General features: G+C 50.0%; 1 protein-coding gene across 2 annotated transcripts in view; it reads right to left on the bottom strand.

Annotated features, from left to right (window-relative positions):
* ETF1 (eukaryotic translation termination factor 1) overlaps positions 1-24,339 on the bottom strand; it is a 28,136-nt gene extending 3,797 nt beyond the window's left edge. The window contains exons 1-9 of one of the 2 annotated variants that reach the window (XM_065849233.2): positions 24,240-24,339; positions 24,006-24,153; positions 8,332-8,507; positions 7,402-7,541; positions 4,223-4,361; positions 3,130-3,320; positions 2,477-2,606; positions 1,557-1,712; positions 637-701 (exon numbers count right to left, since the gene is read on the bottom strand). In XM_065849233.2, the coding sequence (XP_065705305.1) occupies positions 637-701; positions 1,557-1,712; positions 2,477-2,606; positions 3,130-3,320; positions 4,223-4,361; positions 7,402-7,541; positions 8,332-8,507; positions 24,006-24,091 (1,083 nt within the window). In that variant the 5' untranslated portion in view covers positions 24,092-24,153; positions 24,240-24,339. Of the gene's footprint in view, positions 1-636; positions 702-1,556; positions 1,713-2,476; positions 2,607-3,129; positions 3,321-4,222; positions 4,362-7,401; positions 7,542-8,331; positions 8,508-24,005 lie in introns of both variants that reach the window. The other variant, XM_071814889.1, reaches the window with a different exon arrangement.
* Between the last annotated feature and the right edge of the window lie 1,549 nt (positions 24,340-25,888).

Raw genomic sequence — 25,888 nt, 5'->3', positions numbered from 1 at the left:
AACTTCCGTGCACCCAAGGAATCAGCAATTACCCCACCAGGAGGGAAAGCAGCTGGGAACGGCCACCCTGGCAGCCTAATACAGGACAGACAACCGCTCTTTTTGCAAGGGACTGACTTGTTTGCCCAGTTTACTCTGCGCAGTAATATAACACAGCCCCGTCAGGGGTTTTGACCTGTACAGCAAGAAACTCCCAGGCAGCGAATGACAGATCCACATTTCAAGGACATGTAGAAGCAAATGCTGCCTTGCACTTAAATCCACGTCATCATTTCTAGTTGTTTTGTTCTGATCAAATCAGTGCACAATAAATAAGCCAGGAATAATGGTTTGGGACCTTTGCCTGCATGGTGGCTACCAAACTCTTGCAGTGGATGGTTTGGTGTGGTCAGACAGCCCGTATTGCCTGTCAACAACTCATTTACACAGAGCCTGGGAACTGGTAGCAGCAAGGATTGAAGAAAAGCAAGTCCAGAATCCAGGAGCTACACTGAAGGTGAACAGGAAGAACCACAGCCTGGAAGTCTCATCTGAGTGCCAGGAAGGTCATCGTGCTCACAACAAACTAAGCTCAGATATCCAGAGCGCTGCACCAGTACACTCAGAATAAATCTAGAAGCCCAAAAGCTGAAATACCTCTTTGTCTGTGAAGTGGGATTTATCCTTCTCTTGCTCTGGTGTCAAATACAGGATCTTCTCCTCTGAGAATGGAGAGGAAAAAACAACACATCAGGTCAGGTAAGACTCCGGGTAAAAGACAGCGAGACAGACAGCAGCCAGCGGTGACACCACGGAGGGTCTGGACACTGCCAGTCTTTCTAGCTGAAGCTCTGTGGGTAACTCAACAGGGCACAACCAGTGGAGTGCCAACAGCAAAGGCGGCAGAGGTCCTGCTGCGGGCACACAGTTGGTTTGTAGCCAGTAAGAATTGTGTTTCTGGCCACAGGGTCAGGCCAGTCTCTGCTCTGTAGGGCATTGGTACCACATTTATCCTTAACCCACGGGACGGAGGATTCATGCCAGTGCAAACTGCCGGCCCAGCACTACGGTCCTTTCTTGCCAGGGGAAGCTTGCTAGTCTGAGATTATTCCCCCAGAGCGGCTGCTTATAAGCCATTTCCTCAATCAAGCCCTTAAAGATTTACATGAGTACTTAAAAGGAGCCTGTAAGAAGGATGGAGACAGACATTTTAGAAGGGTGTGTTATGACAGGACAAAAGTGATGGTTCTAAACCAAAGGAGGGAGATTCAGGCTGGACATGAGGAAGGAATTGTTGCCCTGAGGGTGGTGAGAGCCTGGCCCAGGTTGGCCAGGGAGGTGGTGGATGAACCATCCCTGGAGACATCCCAGGCCAGGCTGGACGGGGCTCTGAGCAACCTGAGCTGGTGAAGATGTCCCTGCTCATGGCAGGGGGGCACTGGGGGAGCTGGGAAGGCCCTTCAGCCCAAACCTTTCTGTGATTCTACCTCTGGTGTTCCTCCAGCATCATCTACCCAAGTGCGATGGCTCATGTCAAACCCTCACGGACCTTTCAGTCTCACAGGAGCACTACCTACCCTCCGTGCCTTGGCAGTGCAGAACGTATCTCATTATATCCAGATTTTCATAGACTATCAGTATCTCTACTGCTCCCATTTCCAAAGCTTTTAGTGTATCTTCAACGCCAAAACAGTACTTCCCCGTGTCCTGACTGATTTCATCGAAGTATCGTCCTGCAGCCAGGATACAAAGAGTGAGATTGTCACAAACGCCGATCACACCACGGGGATTTTTAACAAGCCTGATTTGAATGCAAGAAGAAACTGGAAAACAAGACTGCAGTGCTGCTGAAGGAAGCAAGGGATGTGATAACACGTCAAAGCATGTAACTTAGGATATTCAGCAGCAGAAAGTCAGCTCCATCAAACACTGTCCTGTCAGGAATCTCACTCCCTTGAAAGGCTATTGAACAATCAGCTGGACTAATCCACCAGCAGGCACTACTGAACTCCACTCTTCTGTGCAAAGCAGCTACTGCCACTATTGTGCTCTTGTGGTTTCAAATCAGCAATGTATGTGCTGAGAGTCCAAGGATCATTTCTACTGCCATCTTAAGCCTAAATAAACCGTAACTCTCATCTTTCTGAAGATGCAAACAATCTGAGATGTTTTTTCCCCTCCCACCCAAATGTCAGCAGAAGGCCCAAAAATAAGGCAATCTCTGAAAACAAACCGAGAAGATCTGACAAGTTCAGCGTGGAAAAAGAAAAACCACATACATAAAAACCCCCTCACGTCTTGAAGTATCATTAAGTCCTGCAGCATTTGACAAGGTGTCCAGGTAGCAGAAAGAGTCACTATGAGCGGTGCTGTGCCCAGCTCAGGACACACAGCAGGGCTGAGGCAGCACACAAGGCATCACCAGGAGTTCTGAAGCAAAACCTGCAGATTCAGTCAAGCACATTTGGCTCAGAAGGCTGAGCATGTAGCCACATACCTATTAGTTTCTTCTCTTGAATGAATTTCACATTGGAGAGGACCTCAGTTGACAACTCAATTGCTTGATTGAATCCATTTTCTCCTCCATATGAAATGTCAACTAGTTTGAGCACTTTGGATTGCAACCGCTAAAAGAGAAAAGGAGGACGTGAGAAAGAGTCTACTACACACAACTGCCACAAGACAACTTCCTAATGCCACAAGAATTCAGTATTTAGTAAGGGTCACAGCATTAATCTATTTTTGCTTCACTTGCAAGCAGAGGTTCTGAGTCAGAGGCACCTCTGAGTGCTCAATTTGAAGCACAATTTTCAGGCATCAGGGACACAGATTAGGTTCAGCGGAGTTTAATTCCAATAAAGCTTCTACTTTAGATTTGGGAAACACAAAGAACGTGAATGCCAGTTTCAAACCAGGGAGGACAGATTTCTCACTAGCACTGTTATTAACAAAAGGAGATCTTACCTAATGGTAGGAGGTGTTAAGAAAGGGAGATCTCTCTAGAGTGTATGAGCTTAGTTTTGATCAAGTCACTTAAGACACTAAAGTTTTATTCCTCCCGAGATGCATCGTATAAGAGCTACTGCCAATATCACCATGTCACCACCGACGGCTTTAACATTTAGGTTTTGCTCAGAAAAGGCCACTCACCTGATCAAACATGTCAGATTGACTTAATTCAGTTTTGAAGTCAGCTGATCCAGCTAAAACGAGACCAGCCACATTCACCTTGTCGCCGGAAATGAACAGTTGCACGGCCGTCTCCGCTACCTTCCTTACGTAGTTGTGTCGCTTCTCCATTCTCAAACGAGCAAAACGCAAGGCAGACTGACCTCCTCTACCTTTAGGAGAGAACAGATGTGTGGTAGCAATTTGGAAGCCTTTTCATTTCAGGCAGGTTATTAGTACACGGTCCCAGCTGGGCCCTGGATCACTGAAGCCAAGGGCAGCTGCAATTTGCCACAAGCAGAGCCAGGGGCACTCGTTGAACAGGCAGTAAATAAAGAGGCTTCATTCACAGCAAGAGATTTTTCTCCACATATCCCACAGAGGAAAATATGTTGGGATTGGTTTATTTTCTTTTCATACAGACTCTCAGCTCTTTATAGAAATTCTGAACACCTGTGCACATTTTCTGTGTCCTGTGCCTTCATTAAAAGCCTTTCCTTTGTTACACTACCTCACGTACTCTTCTCGCTGATGCGATGCCTCCCGGCAGTTTCTGCTGCAGAAACTTGTTTCTATTTCATTTTGTCCCATCCCAATCTCCAGAGAAGGACAGTAAACCAGGAGTAGCTAACAGATAACTTGCTGAATTCATCAGTAGCTCTCTACAGTACAGCATTGTAAAATGAAACTAGAATTTTGCTCGCTCTATTAGACTTCTGTGCTTCCTGCTTCTCACCATGGTTTGCATGCAACACCATCAGATGCAAACTTTGAAGACACTACCAAGTGGTGTTACTACTTGTGCTAGTAATATTTAGTTATGACTGTCCCAAAACCAAATAAAGGGTCAAATCCACCACAAAATAAAAAGCGTCACTTCAAGAAGATCAACGGCGGATTAGAGTGATTCATTAATTTTGACAGAAGGCTCAGACTGGAGGCTTTGCTGTCAGATTTCAAGGGAGCAAAGAATTGAGTAGAGCTAAACACCTACAGGCCACATTCCCTGCTTCTGCCCTCACATCCCACCCTGCGATATTCTGCTGCAATCAGTCTAGAGAGCCCAGCGCGTTACCATGCTTCTTTGGAAGATCCACAGTGAATTTGTGCAGGACTTCTCTCGTGTTTCCTTGAAGGGTTCCAAAGAGTGCACCGCTACCATCTATTACGATAAAGCCAAACTTGCTGTCGTCAGAAAGCAGTGCCGTGAGAGCCTGGAGCAGAAAACGGTGGTGTCAGCAGCAAGCACCAGTTTATTAAGGATTCTAGTTCAGAAACAACACAGCTCAATAAATTTCAGTTCCATAGGTGGTCATCGCTGTTTTTTCACAAATAAACCAGAGGAAGAGCAGCAGATTCAGGAATTGTGACTCCCCCTGCTTACCGTCTCACACAACACCACCAACAGCAGAAGGAAAACTGATGTTTAAGCTTGATAACTATTTCCATAGCATTATCAGATCATCAGGTGACATTCCAGGCAGGTGTAAGAGCAAAACCCTAAAGGTCAGCTCTGGAAAGTATTAATTGAAACAGATCACACCTCTGTGAGGCTGCATCACCTCTGGCTGGCAAAACTGGAAGAGTAATTTTCCCAGTATTCCAGCCAGGGGAGCAGAACTCAGTTCACATCAGGCAGTTTTACACCACAGAGCACCAATACAGACCAGTTTTATACTTGCCAACTACCACAAATACTGGTTTTGCTGCACCTGCTCTCTTCAAAAAGTCCCAGCAGCAGGATGATGAAATCTACAGTGGCTGTGACAAATTCAGCCTTACAAAGCAGGATTAAGTAACAGCAGCAATAATTGTCTTGTGCATAATTTGCCATAGAGAAGACAGCCATAACATCTTCAGGAAAATGAAGTTATCCTTCAATTTTCTTCCCTTTAAAGAAAGCAGCTAAATTCATCCTCATATAAGTTGACTAACAACTAAAGCACTGCTTGGTGTCGAGATTTTTGAGTTACTTTTGTGCCATCTCCCATCCAGCCCTGGTTCTGGTGGTGTCGGATGGAGAACTTGTCAAATTCCAGATTGTTTTAAGCCACTATTTTAATACTGAAAGAGCGATGGTGTAGGTTTACAGAACAGGACCTTTAACGGCCTGCACGCCTGCCAGCTTGATTATTGGGCTGAATGGAAAGAATAAAAGCCACAGTCATCCTCGTCCAAAATCCACACGACCGAGTCTACGGCGTTCAAACTTAAAAGAAACAGACACTAAGGTTTAATGGAATCTACTGGCCAAGATAAATATTCTGTATTAATTCCTCAGCAGTGGGATGAATGAGAGGAGGAAGTGGCATATGACATTGCAATCTACGTAACTGGGACAGAGCCAAGCAAGTCGTGTGACTGGGATGAACGCTCCAGCCAAGGTATCAGAACCAGTCATTGTAAATCCTACCCTTCAGACACATCAGGGTTCATTTCTCTCTTGGGAAGTCGCTTTAGTTTCACACAGGCAATAAAATACCTAGGGGAAATCTTATCAGACACCCTTGCCAGGCAGCAGATGACTACACCTGATGTTCTTGATTCCCTCTTATTTTAACAAAGTATCCAATGATTCCCCTTCATTAGTTCTACATCAGTAATTCCACTCTTTGTCCTATCAAGCACACAAAACGGACTATTGCTTTTGTTCTGTTCCTTCAGCCTGGGCTGAGTTTCCTCTTTGCAGCTTCAGCCTAAAGCTGAAGATCAGATCCCTCTTCTATTCCTTGACACGTCCTCACTTCCACAGGACATTTCTTGATGTAGCAAGCCAGGTGCCCCATCTGTTGAGTTGTAGTTGCATGTTGGGGGCAATCACTGGGTTAAAAACACAGCTCTACAACCAAATGAGACAGACCAGGGCTTCAGAGCTAACATCACCTCACAGCTCAAGACAGCATATTTGATCACTTCAGTGCAGATAATACCAAGTCAAATAATCACATACTCAAAAGACACAAGAGAGCAAACAGCCCGTGCAGAAAGGTGCTGGCAGCAATCACATCAGCAGTAGTTGCAGTTACCACAAATTCCTCTCGAGTTATTGCTGTTCTCTCGCTGAGCAGCGCTGCGCACCAGCAGGGGTGTATTTACAGCTGCCTCCCGGGACAGCCCACCGGGCAGCAGCTACTCCTTGTGCATTGGATCAGTGCCCCGAAGTGGCACCTGCAGCCAAGACCAAATTAATCCCTTTCCTAATAGCGCAAAAGGCAACTCACTGTCAACAGTGGCAGGGACACATATCTCCCCTGGCTTTGCACCTCTGTCTCTCTCCTGAATTCTCTTATTTACCTCTTGCTTTCAGTTGCCTGTGGATGTGCAGGCTCAGCAGAACTCAAGAGCTGTACCTGTGTGCAGTTTTGCTATTCCTGGTAGGTCAAAGATGTATTGGGATTTCATCCTTGGTGTGGAGACAATAATAGGGGTGTACCTCACCTGTGCAACAAGCACACCTTTCCCTTCTGTACTCATACCCTTTGAAACCCAATTGTGCTCTCCAAAAAGCCAAGGAAACAAGCAGAAAGACATCACCGAAGGGCCTGTCAAGCCCACATCATAGGGGTTTGGTGATGGGCAATTTAGTCTCAGTCCACACATTTATCATGTTGGACATCATGGGTGTGAAAGGCAGTCAGTCATCTGCTGCAAACATTGGAACTTCTGCGACTGCCAACAGAACCAAAACAGATGAGAGGCAATAAACTGACTTCATGCAGTCAGGAGCAGTGTAATCCACATTTATTTAAATATGCCTCAAACCATTCATTTAACTAAGTTAAGTAGATGTGGGATAAAAATAATTCCACTTTACTCCAGACAGATTAGACACATGTCAGCTCTCCATCAAGGCTCTCAGTTAATGCATCTGATATCAAGACTGGCAACACTAACATTATCTTGGCATTACTTGAAGGCCTGGCTTGGAATAAGATCTATGAGCCTCTAAGGTTAAGAAAAAAAACCACACCTGCCTCCAGTGAAAGAGAAAAGCTCGTGCCTGTGGGTTACACAAACTCAGCAGTTACTAGCTGGGCCATAAAGTCAGCTGGAGCAGGAGCTGGACTATATCTCAAGTCCTTTCCCAAATATCACACATTTCTGAACACCGGCCAGCCACCAGCAGCTTCACCAGCAGGATGTCTTCATTGAAGCTGCTGTTCTAGGCTATGGACTCAAGCACACCAAGGATTGTTTCAGCAAGTCTAGCGAAGCAATCTGACTTGGACCAGCAGGCAATAGGGGATTTCTTACCTCTGTGTGGAATTTGTTGTCACACAAATACAACGACGTATTGATTGGTTTGAAAGGTTCAAAGTCAATGTTGACTTTCTTCTCTTTTCCTTCTTCTGTCACAATTGTTCCACAGTAAACAACCAGACCATTTGGAGGTACTGTAAAGGACACAACGCAATTTGAGATCACTAACAAATATTGTGAGCTGTACTCATCAAAAACCAACGACAAGGCCATGAGACTTAAGGCAGAGATCAAAACGAAGTTCCCAAGTGTTTTTTTCTCACTTTTCATTTCGCCCACCTCATTCCTTCCCAGATCTCTGCGATGGAAAACACACAAATGTGGTGAATCGATACTGAACAGCTTAGAGCAGGAAGCTAAAGGTAACACTGATGGAAAGACTTTAAAAAAGCTGCGAAGACATGTACCTGTCTGTCAAACCCATGAGCCTGCAAGCTCATAGAATCCAGAAAAAGACTGAACATCCCCATAAAGTTTCCCTGGTTCTTCTACAGCCACTTGCCAACATAAAGACTAATTTGTAGTATCATTTTAGATGGCGTGGGTCTGTTTCCTCCCAAAATGGTGGTAGCTGCACAGTGGCATGCATAAGGCATACAGAAGTTTCTGCTTGATGAAAACCCACTAGTTTAATGCACATGAACTCTCGTGGAACAGCTCTTCAGGCTGGCCTGGTCTAGAATAGCCCGCAGTGCTAAGGACAGGACCGTGAGCCCATTTATCAAAGACAAGGACCATCCCACTATTCTAGTCCCAAGCTCTAACCCTGAAGTAGTTCATCCATGGGCAACATACCTGGAACATCAGTGCAAAACAGCAGCATAGGCCAACAGATTTGATTAGCAGAAAACTGTATAATGCAGGAACTTAAGGCTGCTTCCAAGTAAGGGAAGTTTGCCAGCATCCATACAAGCTACCAGTTACCTTTGTTATAGAGTTTCAGTCTTTGCTGTACAGATGTAATGGCTCCCAGTACTGAAAGGCGATTCACTCGAGACTTAATGTTGGAGGCAGTGCCGAACTCATCCGCTAACATTTTCGCCACTCGCGAAATCTGGTCTTTGGGGGGAATGATCAACGATATCATGCTGGTACCATTGCTGAGAAAGGAAAAAAAGAAATAGGGGTTGTGAGCAGCCACCAGCCAAAGCAACAAGTGTATTCATACCATATTCCATGCGCACAGCTGCATCTCCTCCCTCCCCCCAAGGGTGCTCCACTGTTATTCCCCTTCTGCTGGACAATAGTTGAGAGAAAAGGTAACAAAAAGGTCTCTTCAGAAGATTTGACTCCGTGACAAAGTGTTGAGGTATTCCAAAAGCCGCTCGTTTAACAGGGAATACTCCTCTGGAAAAAAGAACACATGTACAGGCTAAGAGCTGCAAGCTAAAGGCATGTACGGAGTTCCCAGCAGAAATCATTTAAAACAATGCAGTCACATACTTTAAGGACATTTTTAAACCCGTTCCATTTGTTCCAGGCAGCTGGAGCACTACCCAGCCCAAGTGCTGTTTTAACACTTGGTTCTCCTCAGATTAAGACAGAAAACAAAACTGGAAGGATCCTTTTGTAGTAGTTGGTCTTTTCTACCCTCCCGCTAGCACTTTGTTTTATAGGGAAGCTCATCAGCTCCAGCAGTTGCTTTAAATAAAGCGGGCTTAAGTCCAGGCCTGCTAGCTCAGAAGTGCCAGCCTCAGGCATGGAACAGGAGATAAGACCCCACAAATCACAGAACTGGCTTAAATTCAATGAAAAAAAGTAAGTTCGATATTCATTTTTCCTACAGCTTTGGGGTGGATCCTGCAGAGGTCTTAGTCCCCAGAGCAGCCTCATGGTCCAAATCCATCCAAAGCCAAAATGAAAATTAGGGAAGTTTCCATCTGCTTTCCAGCAGGTACCTCCTATTTGCCATTGAAGCATCCCAGATGTCTCAAGTGCTGCTTCTGCACCATTTCAAATTTAACCGAGACCTCATACTTGACATCAGAGTAAGGGCATAAAAATCAAATACCTCATCATGTCCTCTAGTCCTCACAAGGACAAACCAGCTCAGCTCTGTGCAAGAAGCTCTACTCAGGGTTATGAGTCAGAGAACCAAGAAAGTGGTTTTCAGCCATTAAAAAAAGGGGGATTTTGCTCTTTTACACTTCTTACAGCAGGAGAAGACTCAGGCAGTACCTGCCTGCTGCTGTTTCAGATTGTCATGCTCTGGTGTCCTGCCTGAAGTGTTTGGGCTACAGAGCCAGCAGGGAAGTGCTTTAAAAAGCATCACTTCATTAGCCTCTTTACAGAAGCTGTGCAGCCCTCTTGCAAAGATCTTCAATTCAGGCCAAGTTGAAACAGGTGGCGGTAGGTCAAACAAGTCCCTGACCTTGAAGACAACTAATTGGGTTTAATATCCAAGATCCCCCTACACACTAATGAAGAAAGTCGCAAAGAGACACTTGCAGGCATTATTCCCAGAAGGAGCTCTGAGCCATGCTGACAGCGATCAGACTCGCAGGTCACGCCAGCCAAGAATACTCCATATACCACTCAATTAAAGCAGTCGGCTACCCCGGTGAACGGCATGAGCCCTGGGGGAGATCTAACAGCCCACCGTGCCCAGCAGGATCCTTTGAGGAACAGGCTGATCAGCATGAAAGCAACTCTTCCCACTTTTCTGAAAGCGGCACTCTGGAGGCAAGCTCACACGGTTTGTTTCTTCCTCCATAAGAAGAGATTCTCAGCCCTCCCAGAGATCAGAAAGCTCTGTACATCACATCCGACTTGCTGAACAAACTAAGGGCATCCCGATGCGGGGGTGCGAGGTGGGAGTTCCGCCCCTTGGGCACTTCCCAGCTCTCCTGCTACAACGAGACTTCAACTTCTCCTGTTTTGAGGACAGACGTGGGGTAGCAGATGAGAATAGCAAAGAGGAAGACCAGGTGTGCCCTCCCAAGACTGATTCTTCAGTGAAAAGCACTTGTGAAGCCACCATCAGTTTCCAAGTGCAAACTAGCCCTCAGATGCCAGCCCTTGGCCTTGCTGCACTAGCAGAGCCCTGCATGCCCTGAGCAGCTGGGTCACACCAGACCTGCACCTGGAAGGGGCCACCGTGACCCATGATTATTTATATTACACACCACGTCTTATCTACGAGACTGAGTCATGTGTCCACACCCTTCCCAAAGCACCCTAACCCCAGGTAATACGCCTGACTTCATAAGCCCTCGTGACTTATAACTGCAAACAAATAAATGGAAAGGGTCTCTTAGGTGATGCACTTTTCCTCATTTAAGTCTCAAACTAGTTTAACACAGCACTCTACTTGGTTCAACCCTTCAGCAAATTCCAGTCTGGATTTATACCCAAAAGCACCTTCTATTACCAACATCAAGTGCATTTCCCAGGTTTGAGGTGCTCATGTCACTATTTACTCAGCCAAAGCTATTCCAGGCACTAACCAGTTCCTACAGAACCCAGTAAAAGCACAGGTGTGCTGCTTGCGCAGGAGCAGCAGCAGATCCGCACACAGGTGACTGGGGGGGGCACAGACCCTCACACACCACTGAGGTTCTACCCCAGAAGGGCAGATTTCACCTCTCAAAGCAAGCTTGTACCTGTACAGTAAGTTCACCTCAAGGAGGCAAAATGGAGTACAGAGTTTCTAAGAAAACCGCAGTTCAAACACACTTAGGAAAAAAAAATAGGTTACTCTGCATAGCAATACAGTCTCCAGGTTTCCTACCCGTCTTCGCAGCCGCTGTGCCTGAACATGACAGGTATTTCTGCAAAATCCCATGGCTCTTCCTCCTCCGCAGCTGCTAGATGAGCTGTGTGCTGGGTTCTAGAGCACTTTTACTTTGGTAATGACACCTGGGAAATCTGCTGGCTACAACCTCCCTTTGACACCGTATCCTGCAGCATCTCCCAGAGAAGTTGCAGCTCATGGTCTGGATGGTGTATCTCCGATGGGTAAAGAACTGGCTGGAGGGCCAGGCCCAAAGAGTTGTGGTGAATAGAGACAAACCCAGTTGGCGGCCAGTCACCAGTGGTGTCCCCAGGGCTCAGTACTGGGGCCAGTTCTGTTTAATCTCTTCATCAATCATCTCGATGAGGGGATCGACCATACCCCTAGTAAGCTTGCAGATGACACCCAGTTGGGTGGAGTGTTGATCTGCTGGAGGGTGGGAAGGGCGTGCAGAGGGGTCTGGACCAGCTGGATCGATGGGCTGAGGCCAATTTTCTGAGGCTCAACAAGGCCAAGTGCTGGGTCCTGCACTTGGGTCACAACAACCCCATGAACTGGGGAAGAACGGCTGGAAAAGGATCTGGGGGTGTTGGTGACAGCAGCTGAACATGAGCCAGCATGTGCCCAGCTGGCCAAAAAGGCCACCAGCATCCTGGCTTGTGTCAGGAATAGTGTGGCCAGCAGGACTAGAGAAGCGATTGTGACACTGTCCTCAGCACTGGTGAGGCCAAACCTTGAATCCTGGAGTCAGTTTTGAGCCCCTCATCATAAGAAGGACATTGAAATACTAGGGAGAGTGCAGAGGAGGGAACGGAGCTGGTGAGGGGCTGGAGCACAAGTGTGATGGGAGTGGCTGAGGGAGCTGGGGGGTTCAACTGGAGAACAGGAGCTGAGGGGAGACCTTCTGATCTCTGAACTGCCTGAAAGGAGCTTGGAGCCAGGGGGGTCGGGCTCTGCTCCCCAGGAACAAGCGCCAGGAGCAGAGGAAACGGCCTCAAGTTGCCCAGGGGAGGTTGAGGTTGGATGTGGGGAACAATTTCTTCCCCAAAGGGCTGTGGGGCATTGGAACAGGCTGCCCAGGGCAGTGCTGGAGTCACCATCCCTGGAGGGGTTTAAAAGGCATTTAGATGAGGTTCTCAGGGACACGGGTTAGTGCCAGAGTCAGGTTATGGTTGGACTCAATGATCCTGAGGGTCTCTTCCAACTGCCATGATTCTATTCTATTGTCCTGAAAAGGCCCTTTCCTGACAGCAGACCTCTAAACCCAGCAGGCTCTGCTGTGTGTGAAGCACACGGGACATTTGCTGCCTGGCAGAACATTGCCAACCCCGAATCCTCCAGCCCAGCGAGCACACTGCCAGACAGAACTCCATTAGAGGACTGTTACAGTGAACAATTAAGTAATCAATCCAGGCAGTGCTCACCCTGGCAGTTCGGGATCGAACAGGCAACGAGCTGGTTCTTGCCTGCACCATCCCCAGCGCTCCTGCACGAAGATGGACCTGGAACACTTCAGATTATATTCTGCTCAGCAGGATCCCAATTTCAAGATGCAGCATTGCTAAGAGTTTCCCCCTCCTGCTTTTAGTGCACCCAAGACAAATTATACTAAATCAGCTGGAAGCTAATGCTTTCAGACTGAACTGAGCCAGGGAGTTTTAAGCAGCTAGAGACAGTTGCTGTCCCTATTCTGGGCTCAGGAGTGTCTGCACAGCAGCGAAAGAGCTGCCACTGTGATGCAAGTACACGCATCGAGAACCAAAACGCTCTGGGAGGTTTGATTTGTAAGAATTCGGCATCCCAGAGCACAAGACAGCACAACATGTGCCACTGCACAAGGAACTGGAGAGGAGAGAACCATTAAAAACTTTGAGGGCACCTGTCCACAACTACAAAGAAACAAGGGAGCAATTAAGTGCCAACCTCTGGAAAGGCCAAAGCACTTCACTGTCTGAGTACTATGGTTACTGCTCATGCTGTGCCAGCCCTGCCAGTAATTGGCAATTAGCTCCAATTTAGTGTGGCCTGGAAGGCACCAGCATTAGGTATCTGCAGGACAGAAGATGACAAGGATTACAACTTTCATTCTAAATCACTGCGGGTGGGCTCCAACCTTGTGCCTACAACCTGCCAGAGAGCTGTTTGTGGGAAAGGGGGAGGCAAAAACAACCATGATTTGCTCTCTCGAGACAGCAAATTCATTAGAAAATTGTTGTTTGTGGACAGGACAGCCTGTTCTGCTACTAAAACTTCAATGTTACTACAGTTTGAACGTCAGACAAGCGTACCACAAAGCAAACAGCTTTCCCAGTCACAGACAGACATAGGAGCAAACGTTAACAAGTTGTCACAGCAAGTGGCAGCGTGTGCAGCGCTGAATCATCGCTAACCTCGCCCCAAAAAGCTGCGGGGAAAAGTTTCACCAATATTCCTGCGAGCAGGTACTATGGCCTCAACACAGCTCCTTTTGCCAGCACTGCCTGAGAGGTGTCACCCGCCAGCCGTGGTACCACAGACCGAGACCCATCAGGGATCCCACAGCAGACACTCGCACCGGCTGCAGCCCGAGTCCCACGCTGTGTTTGGCATCAGGAGCGGTGCCCACCGCGTAGGCAACTCATGGTTCAGCAGAAGCCACCACAAGAGAAGGCAAGCGCACAAAGCGAGCAGCGCGTTGCGTTTGGAAGAAGCTGCTGAGTGTACCCCATGGATGGGTTTCATTACAGCTGGGTGACCATCTTCATCTACATGGATCCAGTTTCTAGTCTTCCACCTGTTAGAAGGAACAGCTGAGCAAATCCTTAGACCTTCAACTTTCAGCTGAAACTAGAAACTGGTCTAGTGGTTTTCTAAAATATTGCCACCACTATACATAGCGTTCTGTCAGTGAAACAGCTACCTGCATGGCCACAGTACCAAACGCAGCAACCACCAACCGTAGCTGCCCTTGATGTGGCAGACGAGCCGTCCCAACCAGAGTCTGAGGAGGAACAGGCACTCAACCTGTCTCCTGGAATCCGAGATACGCACTGGCAAGGGAGAACATTCATTTAACAGATGTGCTATATTAATAGCAACTACTGGCCCATCCTGTGGTATCAGAGGAGACCTGACAAACTGTAGCTGGGCTGTAATTGTTCCACAATTAAACATTTTACACTAATAGCACACTGTGTAACGTGCAGATACAGAGGCAAAGAACGTCAGTCCTTGTGACTCAAAACAAGCTGATTTTCACAGGACACTCGCTGTGTGAGCAGCTTGCTTTCCCCAGGAACCGAGTCGCATGAGGCTTCTGTGCGACTGCCAGAGATTGGAGCAAACAGCTCGCAAATCATCTGATCTTAACCACACACCACAGCTAAGAAGCTTTCTATGAAATAACTGTTGCCACATGGTGCTTCAAGCCACGTTACCTGCCCCAGGTAACATCTGTTGGTCTCCATCCAAGAGGACCGCGGATTACTGGGCAGGCATCGCATGCACTGAGGAGCACAAGCTGCCCGGACAGCCAAACCCACTCCAGTTATACTGTGGCTAGAGCAGCTCCATCACTGCCACATTCACAGCCAGCTACAACACCAGCAACATCTGAGTAACTCAAGGCAGAACTTGGCCAGGCACACACCACAGGTCCACGACAAGAGCACTTCTGAACACACACCTACAGAGCGCTCTGGGCTCACGATGCTCGAGCAAAGGACTGAATTGAAAGCACGGTCCACACAAGCAGTGATGTAAGTAAGGAATACTTGAGGGTTTTTTGGTCCTGTATCTGAGCAGAGATGTTGAATGAAATGCTATGAAGTGTCCTCTAGTATAGACAAGTGCAAAATTGCTGGTTTGGGTTCTCTTATGAAACATCGGTCATTAGACACTCCCTGCTCATATAAGCCCTGTACGCAGCGGCGCTGACCTTGCCATAGGGAAGTTCTATGCATATGCTTTTACAACTTAAGAATTATGGCTCTGAAGCACATAAACAGCTCATAGCTGTGCCTTTTAAAGACTTAATGTCTTTTAAGATGACAAAGCCTTCATCATAGGAAGTGGCTCAAGTCCACTTGAGATGGCAAATCTAGAGAGATGACAGCAGATGCAGAAGCTACATAATTTTTCTTGGAAATCCTGTCAGTCTGCTAGGAAAGAGCAATCTTAAGAGTCTAGGATCCCTCCAGTGCTACAGAAGCAACGTCATCTTACCCAAAGAGAACACGGGTTGAATGCTTTGCAACAAACACAGCCAACATGCCTCAATCTAGTTGCTGCTCTAGAAGCAACAGCTTTTTGTGATGTTTCCATCAGAAACAGATGAAATCCCACTCTCTGTTCAGGTGCTTGGCTCTGAGCACAGCTCATGCAGGAGATGAGTGCAGCAGATATCCAGACAGAGCACACAGCACCCATCAGCTGACAACAGGACCTACTATCAGTTCCTTTGAAGCTGAATGTGAAGCTGAGCTGAAAGCCATGCTGTTGGCAGTACTTTTTACAGCATCTCTTCAGTAAGAACCTCACAACTGCCACCTCGGAGGCGTTTTGCATTTCGCCACAGCATACACCAGAACTCTAGATCATCTACTAAGAGGTGACATCAACACAAGTTGTTCCTCAAGGGCTTCCTAGCCATCCAGAGAAGGGCATGAAGATGTGGAGGAGAGCAGTTCCCAAGCAAAAGTAAGGCAGAGATGACCCCTCTGGATCCAGCGCCACCTCATCAGCACAGACAAAGCACAAGATGGGGGCAGGCTGGATGTGAGGGGGACTGCAGAGCCACAAGACCAAGTCATTCTTTCCTCAAGAGTACTTTTCAGCATAAGCACTAATTGGAGAAAGTGAGTTCCACTCCCCTGAGATAGCTAATTCCTCCATCCGTCTTTGAATGCCACCTCTACCCTGGACAAAAGAAAATCACTTAGCTGCACAGCATGAGGCTGTGCAGCTATTGCCACCACGGCTCACACAGCGCCAGGCTCTGGTGCTGTAGTTCTGAGCCCCAAACAGGAATCTTGCCTCTCATCTGCCAACATTACAGGAAGATGATCTACAAAAAGCACTCCCTGGAACCAGAAACAACTCGAACATGGACATTAAGACTGCCCTGAAAAGGTATTAGTCCCTCTCACCCTAACCCACTGACCTTCCCAAAGAGGAAAAGCCCCCAGATGACAAGCAAGCTTGTGAGCAAAGTGCCAAGGCAGAACCCACCCTGGCAAGGAGAAGCGCGCTCAGCGCAGCCCCTGCTAGGGCAGCAGGGAGGCAGCAGCCGGCTCGCGTGTCCCCAGGGGTCAGGCAAGGTAGCGCGTCCCCCCAGCAGCGCTGGCCCGCAGCCAGGACCTGCCTCCTGAGCTCTGCAGGCACCGCTCCCCAGGGACAGCAAGGAGGAGAAAAAAGAATCAGGTCACAGACCTCTACTTCTCCACATCGCGGGGAATTTGGCCAGGTATCACATGTCTGAAGGATGCACAGGTAATAGCAAGCCCTTACCTGCTGGTCCACCACGCACTACCTGCCCAGAGGTCAACGTTGGCAGGTCTGTGCTCCAACCTTCCTCTTGTTCCCAACGGAAGCCACTCCAACACTGTGGCTGCTGCTCAGGCAACCGTCAGTGCCCAGATTCCAAATGGGTTCTGCAGCTCCGGGAGCAGATCCCGACTTCATCCCGTAGGGATGGAAGCAGCACAAGTGGATCCTGCCCACCCCACAGGGAAGGTGAATCAGTGCCACTCTGAAACCCTTGGATCAAAGGCAACACATGACAAAACATAATTGCGTAGGCATGTTTTGAATAGGCCTTATTGGCTGCATCTGACCTCATGCAGAAAGCCCGGATGCCCAATTACTGGTAAATGGAACAGACATTTCTGCACTTCAGACATTTGTGACTCACTGGGAGGCTCAGTCTTGCCACAGCTCCCCTGCTCTCCCTCCTCCCTCTCCAATTATTAATGCTCCAAGTTTAAAAGACTTGTTGCATTATGCTAATGGGCCAGTTGGGTACAAGATGTACACTGAGGGACTAAAGCAACAAATCCAGATTTGCTTGTTAAGATGTTAATGCCTCAGAGCTACATGGGAATAGGGAGCTAACAGGGGAGAAAAAAACAGTTGCCAAAAAGCCAAAAAAGCCTGTTCTCTTTTGAGGTGCTCATTCCTATCTTCTCCCATGTCATTTGTCTTCGGCAGTCAGGGTCTCATTCATTAGCTCTATGTGAATGATGATCTTGTGCATGAATCACACTGTTCACTAATGATTCACGCAGTTGTAAAAGAGGGTATCAGGCTGCCGAACTACCAAAGGCTATAAAACACATACTGGAGTTCTCGTCTGACATATAACCAGACCAGGTCATTTCTGCTGCTTGCTAGCGTGTGCTCTCAAAACAGTGCTTCCTAATTGTTGCTATAATTCAAAAGGAACAGGTAGAGCAGGCAGATGAGAAAGCCCAGGAAATGTTTTACAACAATTAGACACAGGCAACCAGCAGAGAGTGACCAACGCTCTGGACCTTCTCCCTGGTTCTGCCTGCCTTCTGCCCAGTGCAGAGCACAGCCACCCTCAACACCACCAACACGCGAGCTCTGAAGAGACGCTGCCTTAGTCCCGAGAGCTCTGAACAGCCCTGCTCACAGGAAATCCACACTCAGCTTGTGCAGCCCGGCAGCTGGAACAGGCTCCAACAGAACAGGGGAACAGCATGAGCAGCTGCAGCACATCCTACGTGATTATCTGCCACCGAGCCCTCAGGTACCACTTCTGTCCTGGACTATTTCTATTCCAGCCTCTCTGCAAACATCTCCTTCTCCTCACGCTACTAGAAGCAAAAGGCAGTATTAATATCATAGCCTTTACCTCCGCAACAGAAACATGACTCCTTTAGAAACTACCTTTAAGACAAGCAGGCTGAGAAAGTGCTACTTTGAGGAAGCCATTCAGCTTCAGTAAGGACTTCACTCTTCCCTAAACACTCCACCCTTCAATGATGTATCATAAAGCCAAAGGAGAAAAGTCATTGTCAGTAAAGATAAATTCCACATGCCACCCCACAGATGCTACCCTTCCCACCCTTGCCCCACTCAGGCCTCTCGCACTCCCCACAGAGCACACGACAGCCGTTTACACCAAGGATGGTCCAGCCCAGGCTCCAGCAGCTGCAAAAGGCTTTTAGCAAAGGCAGGTCCACTGGAGACATCAGCTTGCTGTGGAGACATGCTCAAGACTATCCCAAGACTGGCACTAGCATGACATATCAGTCCTGAAACCTAATTAACTCAGCACAAGCTGCAAAGTCAAGTAGTACCTTGTGACAGCACTGCCCTTCCCAGACCAACCAGCTCATCCCAGCCCAGTTCAAGGTCTCCATCACACTCCACATCCTAAGGTGAAAGCTTCAGCTCTGCAGAAACAGATCCTGTATCAACGGTTGAACTGTTCCCTGGACCCAAGGCATAGACACAACAAACAGATCCCAATAAAGAGGGCAGAGAAAGAGGTCTGCCTGTCTGGGATCAGGGAGGGAGCCCCTAAACCCACACATGTCCGGCAGCGTGGCCAGGAACCAACCAGTCACAGCGATGACAGACCACAGCAAACCCTCCTCCCAACATATAACATCACTTAAAGATGAGACAGTTACGCTGGTACTTGCCTAGACCTGATGGTATGGTTACACACACTATACATGGTGTGCAGTATCTTTATGTGTATGTGGTGCAGTAGAGGAATTCACACCAGAGAACCAACTACTCTACCACATTCAACAGTTATTCCAGCACAGTTCCAAGAAGCTGCACAGCACCTGCTACCAGCAGAACAAGTCATATACAACTGAGTGCTGCAGGTGCTCCCAGGAGCAAATGAGGATTTGCACTAATTCAGGAGGGAGATATAGCTCACCGCTGCAGCACAATATAACCCCAGCACTCTGTTCCAAAGAACTGAGGAACAAGGCAAACCCAGACAGGACTTCTCCTTGTGACTAAGCCCTGTTACTCCTTAAATGCATTCCAGCAGCAAGCGCTGCAGCAGCGTTAACTCACGAGAAGGTGTCTTCCAGGTCACTTTTGGAAAGGCCCACCACACTCACAGCAAAGCAGGTCAAGACTACCTTGTTCTCCAGAACCACCAGGTTGTCCAAACAGGTCTCAGCCTTGCCAGCTTGCCTGGTCATCAAAGCAGCATCATCCCAGGACAGCCCAGAACAAGGTGTGGAGATGCACAGCCAACCACCCACCTTCTCACAATCAGCTTCAGTCCCTGTAGCACAAGGCTGGGAAGCAGGAACAGCCTGAGGCTAATTCCAAAGTTGTGCCCTTCCATCAGGACCAGGAAGGCTCCAGATGAACTGCAGGAGAACCCAGCTGCAAACAATGCTTTCTGCAACACAAGCTGGGTAAATTATTTATGTCTAAGCAACAGGTCAGCTTCTCCACACTTAAGCAGAACAAGTATGTGTTTCACTTTGCAGGAATTCCCACAGATTTTCAGGCCTCTGTCCTTTCCAGTGGCTTTTGATGTGCCTCACATTTGGTTTCTCCCATCTAGCAGGTGGAAGTCTCATCCTGGCAGAATCCAGACCCTAGCAGGAAACCACATCGCTTGGCTTTCCCATGGCTCTGGAGACATCAAAACTTCCCCTTCTCTTGCCATTTCTCCATTCTCCTGCCTTGATACATTTCTTCCCATTACAAGCAGAATAAGTTACTTGTTCAGATGTAGTTCCTGCATTTGTGCACAAGATTGCACATCCCTTGTTTCCCCTCCACTTCCAAAATACTTAATTTGGAAAAATTTTCTCTGACACACTGTTTGTCAACCTTAGTTATGCCTGCAGACACAGCCTCCAAAGACATTCTCTTTGCCACCTCTTTCAGTAAAATAACCCATATGGGCTACTGCTCTGAAGACAGCAAGTTCAAGGCAGGAGAGATGTCTCAAGGGAGCAGGTTCCTGATCCATAATGCAGCACCACACCCTGCAGCGGCACCTGCTGCGCTCTCACTCGGGGTCAGAAAATCCAGCCGCTCAGCAGAGGTGTTACTAAATCATCCTGCGAATGGCTCTGCTCAGGAATGAAAGCCCAGGTTTCTAACTGACAAGTTTTCCAAATATGATTCAGATGTGACATCTCAGGCCTAAGCCCACAAGGAGACTGGTGGGTTTTGCTGATACTTGATTTTGCCAAGTATTTACAGCTTAGATTAGCAGAAAAACACTGACCATAGCCCTGCTAACTATTCAGAACTGCAAAGACCAAAGGAACAAAGAGCGATTGTCAGTTGAAGACTGACACTGGAAAACTGCATGAAGCAACAGCAGAACAACCCTAAGAGAGAGGATAAGAGAAAAACACAGAGGTAAATACAGCTTCTGCTTGAGCTGCCGCAACATCCACTGCAGACATGGCTGCAGCTTCTGGGGGGCACAGTCTGTCACCAAATCTGGTTTTGTCAAAAACTGTGGACTGAAAGCAGAATCCCCCTGTAGGGGAGAAGCAGAGATGCTCAATGAAAAGTCCGAGCACTCCAAGCTACCAGAGATGACTGACAAGGTGGGATTTCTCACAAGGGCTTAACTTGCTCATCACCAGCTTTCTACCCTCATCTTCTTTTAGCTAGAAAGGTTAATTGCTTGTAGCGCAGAACTCAGGCCCCATTTGCTCTCACTTGTACATACTCCACAGATACCAGCTGCTCCCCCTTCCCTTCACACCAAATCAGGAAGATCAACTCATTAACTTTGTACAATATCAGACAGTTTGCAACTCAACTTTGGGAGAGCTCGGGGGAGATAACAGACACTTCTGGTTTAGGAAGCAAGATACAGAGAAAAGCTCCTTCTGCTCCCTGCCAGCAGAGAAAGGGTTATGGGGTGCATTTGATGGTTTTGAAAATGGTTTGTCATTGCTTTGATATTCCAGGTTCTTGCTATCCAGATACCAGTGAGAGAGACAGCTTTCCTAAGCAGGACTGGAAAACACAGGACATTCTTATTATGACATTTCCTTAAAGTTCGAGAAGCGGTTGTACCCTCACCGGCCTCTAGCTCAGGGGTGTCAAACTCATCATCACTGGGGGCCACATCAGCCTTGCTGTTACCTTCAAAGGGCCAAATGTCATTTTAGGACTGTATAAATCTAACAACTCCTACATTTATACATTCCTAAAATGACATCCAGCCCTTTGAACTCAACTGCGAGGCTGATGTGGCCCCTGTGACAATGAGTTTGACACCTCTGCTCTGGTTGATCAGCTGCTGGTAAAGCTGAAGCTCTCATCTTCCCCCTTGGTTTTCTGACCAAATACTGCCACTTACCTCATCTGTCTCACACACCATAAAAGCATTTATTCTGCTCTCATGCTCACTTAACTTTTTGATAAAATTGTGCAGACTTTACTGAAATTTTACCAAAACAGCCGGATAACAAGAGAGGTGCCCCAGCTGCCACGTGCAAATTGAACGCCAAGCTCCAGCTTCCTCCATTTCCCATCCCTTTGATCCACCACAGGAACAACCAGCACATGAAATTGGGACACGGCTGCTGGGTCACTATTAGGAAGACATGAGTAAGGGAAGGTGGAGATGCCGAGGAGTCCCTGGTCAGCCACATTTGAAAGCTTTGCCCCCTAATCCACCCCAGAACCGGTCTTCCTACTTGGCAGGAAGAGGAAGTGATGCTCCTGAAGGCCGGAAAAGCCTGTTCCGCTGCCTCACACCTCTTGTGCCAGGGAGCCCAACGCTTCTGCTGGCAAAACTTGCAGCATCTCTTCCCCTTACTGGACCCAAACAGACCAGGATAATTTTAGCTAGACTCAGTGAAAGCACAACACGCATTTACAGATAACCTGCATAACCTTGCTTAGGGAAGGATTGCTGGCATCAGCAGCCTTCGTCGGGTGGCGGGTTAGCAGCGGGCATGGATATTAAAGTAAGGAACAGCAGTATCGTGACATCTAGGAGATATGCTGGATGCACACGGATCATCCAAACCTCCTACATGCATTTTGTACCGCTTGTGGCATCTTTACGATGAAGTAGAGATGTGCCAGGGATTACTGATGGGGGAGAGGGAAGACACCTGGGCTGTGGCCCCAAGAAGCTGTTCCCCCCCACACTAGCCCTTCAGCCTCACCTCTCCCAGGAGCTCTCCAATACCAGTCTCAATCTCGTTCTGCCCAACATTCATCTATTCCAAACAGCACAAGAGCTGCCGCTGAAGGTAGACATGCTTATGTACCACATTTTGAACCAGGGACAGCCAAAATGCTAACAGTGCGCTTCCAAAACACTCCCAGCCTCCCTCAGTGTTGTTACAGGGACCGATAGCTGCTTTCACAAGCTGCAGCGCATGCCTGTAGCTCCCCAAGCCCCTTCAGCTGCATGGCAGAAGTCGCTGACACGCTCCCATGCTTGCTGAGCCCTCCCCGCGATCCTCGCCTGCTGTCAACACCACACGAAGGCACAGCTGAGTGACCGGCGTGGGCAAAGTCCACTCTGACGGGGAAGGAAAGCCCTGCCCTCCCACTCCCTTTGCCCACACCCCCATCCCTTACACAGATACATAAATCGGACTAAGAAAATATAGGGAGACCTGTGACTTGCATCCTCCCCCTCTTTCCTCCTGCCTGGGTTAGTTTTCAGCTGAGTGATTCCCTGGCCTACTTGACACACAGGAACAAACACCAGCACTAAGGGAAAGACAAGACAGCACCTCGGCTGACACGAGCTGTCCAAAGGCACCTTCGGGGTGGCCACAAGACGGTGCCAGCAGCGCCCCAGCCAGTGGGACACCCGTTCAGAGGAGCCTGTGGAAACTGAAGGCATGAGGGTGGCTAAGGAGTCCCCCTTCGTTTTTATTTTATTGCATTACAATGCAAATACCAAGACAGACACTTTCTTTGCTATTTTACAGCTCTGGTACCTATAGCTCTTACTCAAGACCAAGTGGTTTCCTGACCCACACAATGTGCCACTGTTGAGCTACCCACAGAAACAGGCACCACATCACCTCTGCCATGGGGTGGGCTGTAACAACACCCAGGAATTTTACTTCTGGTGGTAGAAAAGAAATCAGAGTGCAAGGATGACATAAGGGGGAATAACGACTTAAATTTAACACTATCCCAACTTTGGCGCAGCTGGTTTTCTGGGAAATGGAGCCAAGCGCTTTCACTGGAAGGTGAAGGGGTGAGAGAGATCAAGTAAGTATCAATAAGAAAAGTAATAAAGTAACCAGTGCCTTGGCCCCTGCTCCCCGCGCTCACTTTGCTCCCTGCCCAAGTCAGCGGTGCCTCTGGAGGGGCCAGAGGAGCCGCTGGTGCAGCTGGAATCCGCCGCCCCGGTGCCAGCTGGCACAGGCACGGGGACCCGGCCAGGCCGGACGCGACGTGGAGCTGCACAGGGAGCGGGGGCCGCGTCCCCTCCGCTCCGCCCGGGACAGGACACCTGTGCCGCCCCCGCAGGGACTGAACCGCTCCGGGGGAGCAGCTGACAGGCCGGGGCGGCGGGAGCCTGACGGCAGCGCTGCCCTTTCCCGGCTGCGCTCCCCCTCCGCCGCGGCGGCCCCGAGGCCACTCGGCCCAACGAGACGGGCCCCGAACCCGCTTTTCTCCCCAAGCCCCAGAGCCGCCGCGGGGGCCCGGCCGCTTCACCACGCGGCAAGACAAAAGGGCAGGGGGAAGGGGCCGCCGGGCCGGGGCTGCGCCTCGGCCGGACACCGGCGGGCCCAGGGCCGGGCGGGCCGCTCCGCAGCCCCTCTCTCCGCTCCCCGCTCCGCTCCCCGCCCCGGCCGGGACCCCCTGGGCGCTCCCGGCCCGGCCGCCCCCGCCGCCGCCCCCCACCCGCCGCCGAGGCCCCGGCGCTCACCCGCGGGCCGCCTCCAGGCTCTTGATGAGCTTCTTGATCTTCCAGATCTCCACGTTGCGGTCGGCAGCGCTGGGATCGTCCGCCATCTTCTCCCTCCTCCTCCTCCTCCTCCTCCTCCTCCTCCTGCTGCGGCGGCGGCTGCGGCGGCCTGCGGCGGGCGGGCGGCACAGACACAGCGGTTAGACCCGGTTAGACGCGGGTATGCCCGGCCCGGCTAGGCCCGGCCGGTCTCACCTCAGGCGCGGCTCCCCCCGGCGCGCGGCTCGCGGCGGCGCTGACGTCGGACACCGGCAGCTCGCGCTCCCCCTCTCCGCGCTGCATGTGTTGCAATCGGCTCACATGGGGCCTGTGACATCACTTCCGGGAGCCCGAGGCGGGCTCCACCCCGCCCGCGCGGGAGCGGGGCGCCACGCCATAGGCCGCCGGCCCTCGAGCCCCGCCCCCCGCCCGCGCCGCGATTGGTCGCTGCCCCGCGCGGGGCACTGCGGGGCGTGTAGTCCGCAGCGTGCTCTGCGGGGCGGGGCGCAACGGCGGCTCTCGCGAGAGCGGCGCGGCCGAGCCCGGGCGGCCTTAAAGGGCCCGCGGCGAGAGTGGCGTGGCTGGGGGTGCGGTCCGCGTGCGGCTCTCCGGCCCGGACCCCTGCCCGCGCTGCCCCGGGCCCTGCGGCTGCCGTCTGTCACCTGTCACCGCTGTGCGCCCGGCCACCCAGCAGCCCACTCGTATTCCCACTCCCCGGCCCAAAGCAGCGCCCGATGTTGCTGGTTTGGGGGCCGTGTCCCCCCCGCATACGGGGGTTCCTGTCCCTGCCCGGGGACACGGCCGGAGACCACAGCCCATGTTCAGAAACACCTGGTCCTCCCGGGCTGTCACCGCCCAGAGGAAGCCCAGGAGATGGGGAACATGGAGGGATTTCATCATGGATTCATAGACCGGTTTGGGTTGAAGGGACCTTCCCAGCTCCCCCAGTGCTCCCCCTGCCATGAGCAGGGACATCTTCACCAGCTCAGGTTGCTCAGAGCCCCGTCCAGCCTGGCCTGGGATGTCTGCAGGGATGGTTCATCCACCACGTTTGTTGGTGTGGTATTTTATGGAGCCACAGGGCAGTAGTCTGGCATTTCTCCTTTCCGTGGAAACATCACCTTTCTCCATCCCTATTGGTGACGGGGTGGCAGAGGGCAGAAGCAACAAGTGATGCCCACCAAGGTCTGGCCGTGAGCTCAGGCTGCTGCTGCAAAGGCAGCAGAGAAATGGTGAACGGCCAGAAAAGAGCAGCAAGACTGGCCTGAGATTTGGGAGAGGCTGAGGAAACCACCCAGAGAGCTGGGGGGGGAGGTGGAGGTGACAGCTGTGCCCCCGCAGCCCTGTCCTGCGTGGGGAAGGTAACCCGAAATGTGACCGGCTGGAAACGCTGTGATGAAATGATCCTGAAGTCAACTAATTGTTCTATTCAGCAGTAGAAAAGAGGCCGCTCCCTGCTGCCCCACTGTCCTGGCAGTGCCAAACAGTCACCAACAGTTGGATGCCGGGGGGTTCATGGCTCTGGTGTCTCTCCAGCCTCAACCTGTCACCCTGGGACACACCATCAGCTTGGTCCCCATGCTATGGGGTGTCTTGCTCCCAGGACCGCAGCACTGCCATAGCCCAGGCCCACTGCAGCCTCCTCGGCCCCCCGGTAAGGCAGCACTAGAGCAGAGCTGGGCAGCACCTGCACCTGAGCAGAGACTGGGCTGGGACTCAGCTGGAGATGCTGTGAATTTCAGAACTACCTGATTGGATGTAAAGTCCTGTTTCTCTTCTGGGACTGAGCAAGTATCAATTTCAACCCTTACAGATACTTTTGCCCATGTGCATCCTGTCCCACACAGCCCTTTATAATACTCCTC

This window comes from Patagioenas fasciata, chromosome 14 (genome assembly GCF_037038585.1).
Source record: "Patagioenas fasciata isolate bPatFas1 chromosome 14, bPatFas1.hap1, whole genome shotgun sequence".
NCBI classification, from domain to species: Eukaryota; Metazoa; Chordata; class Aves; order Columbiformes; family Columbidae; genus Patagioenas; species Patagioenas fasciata.
The sequence above is the reverse complement of the archived record's forward strand: the minus strand, read 5'-3'. Positions and strand labels throughout refer to the sequence as shown.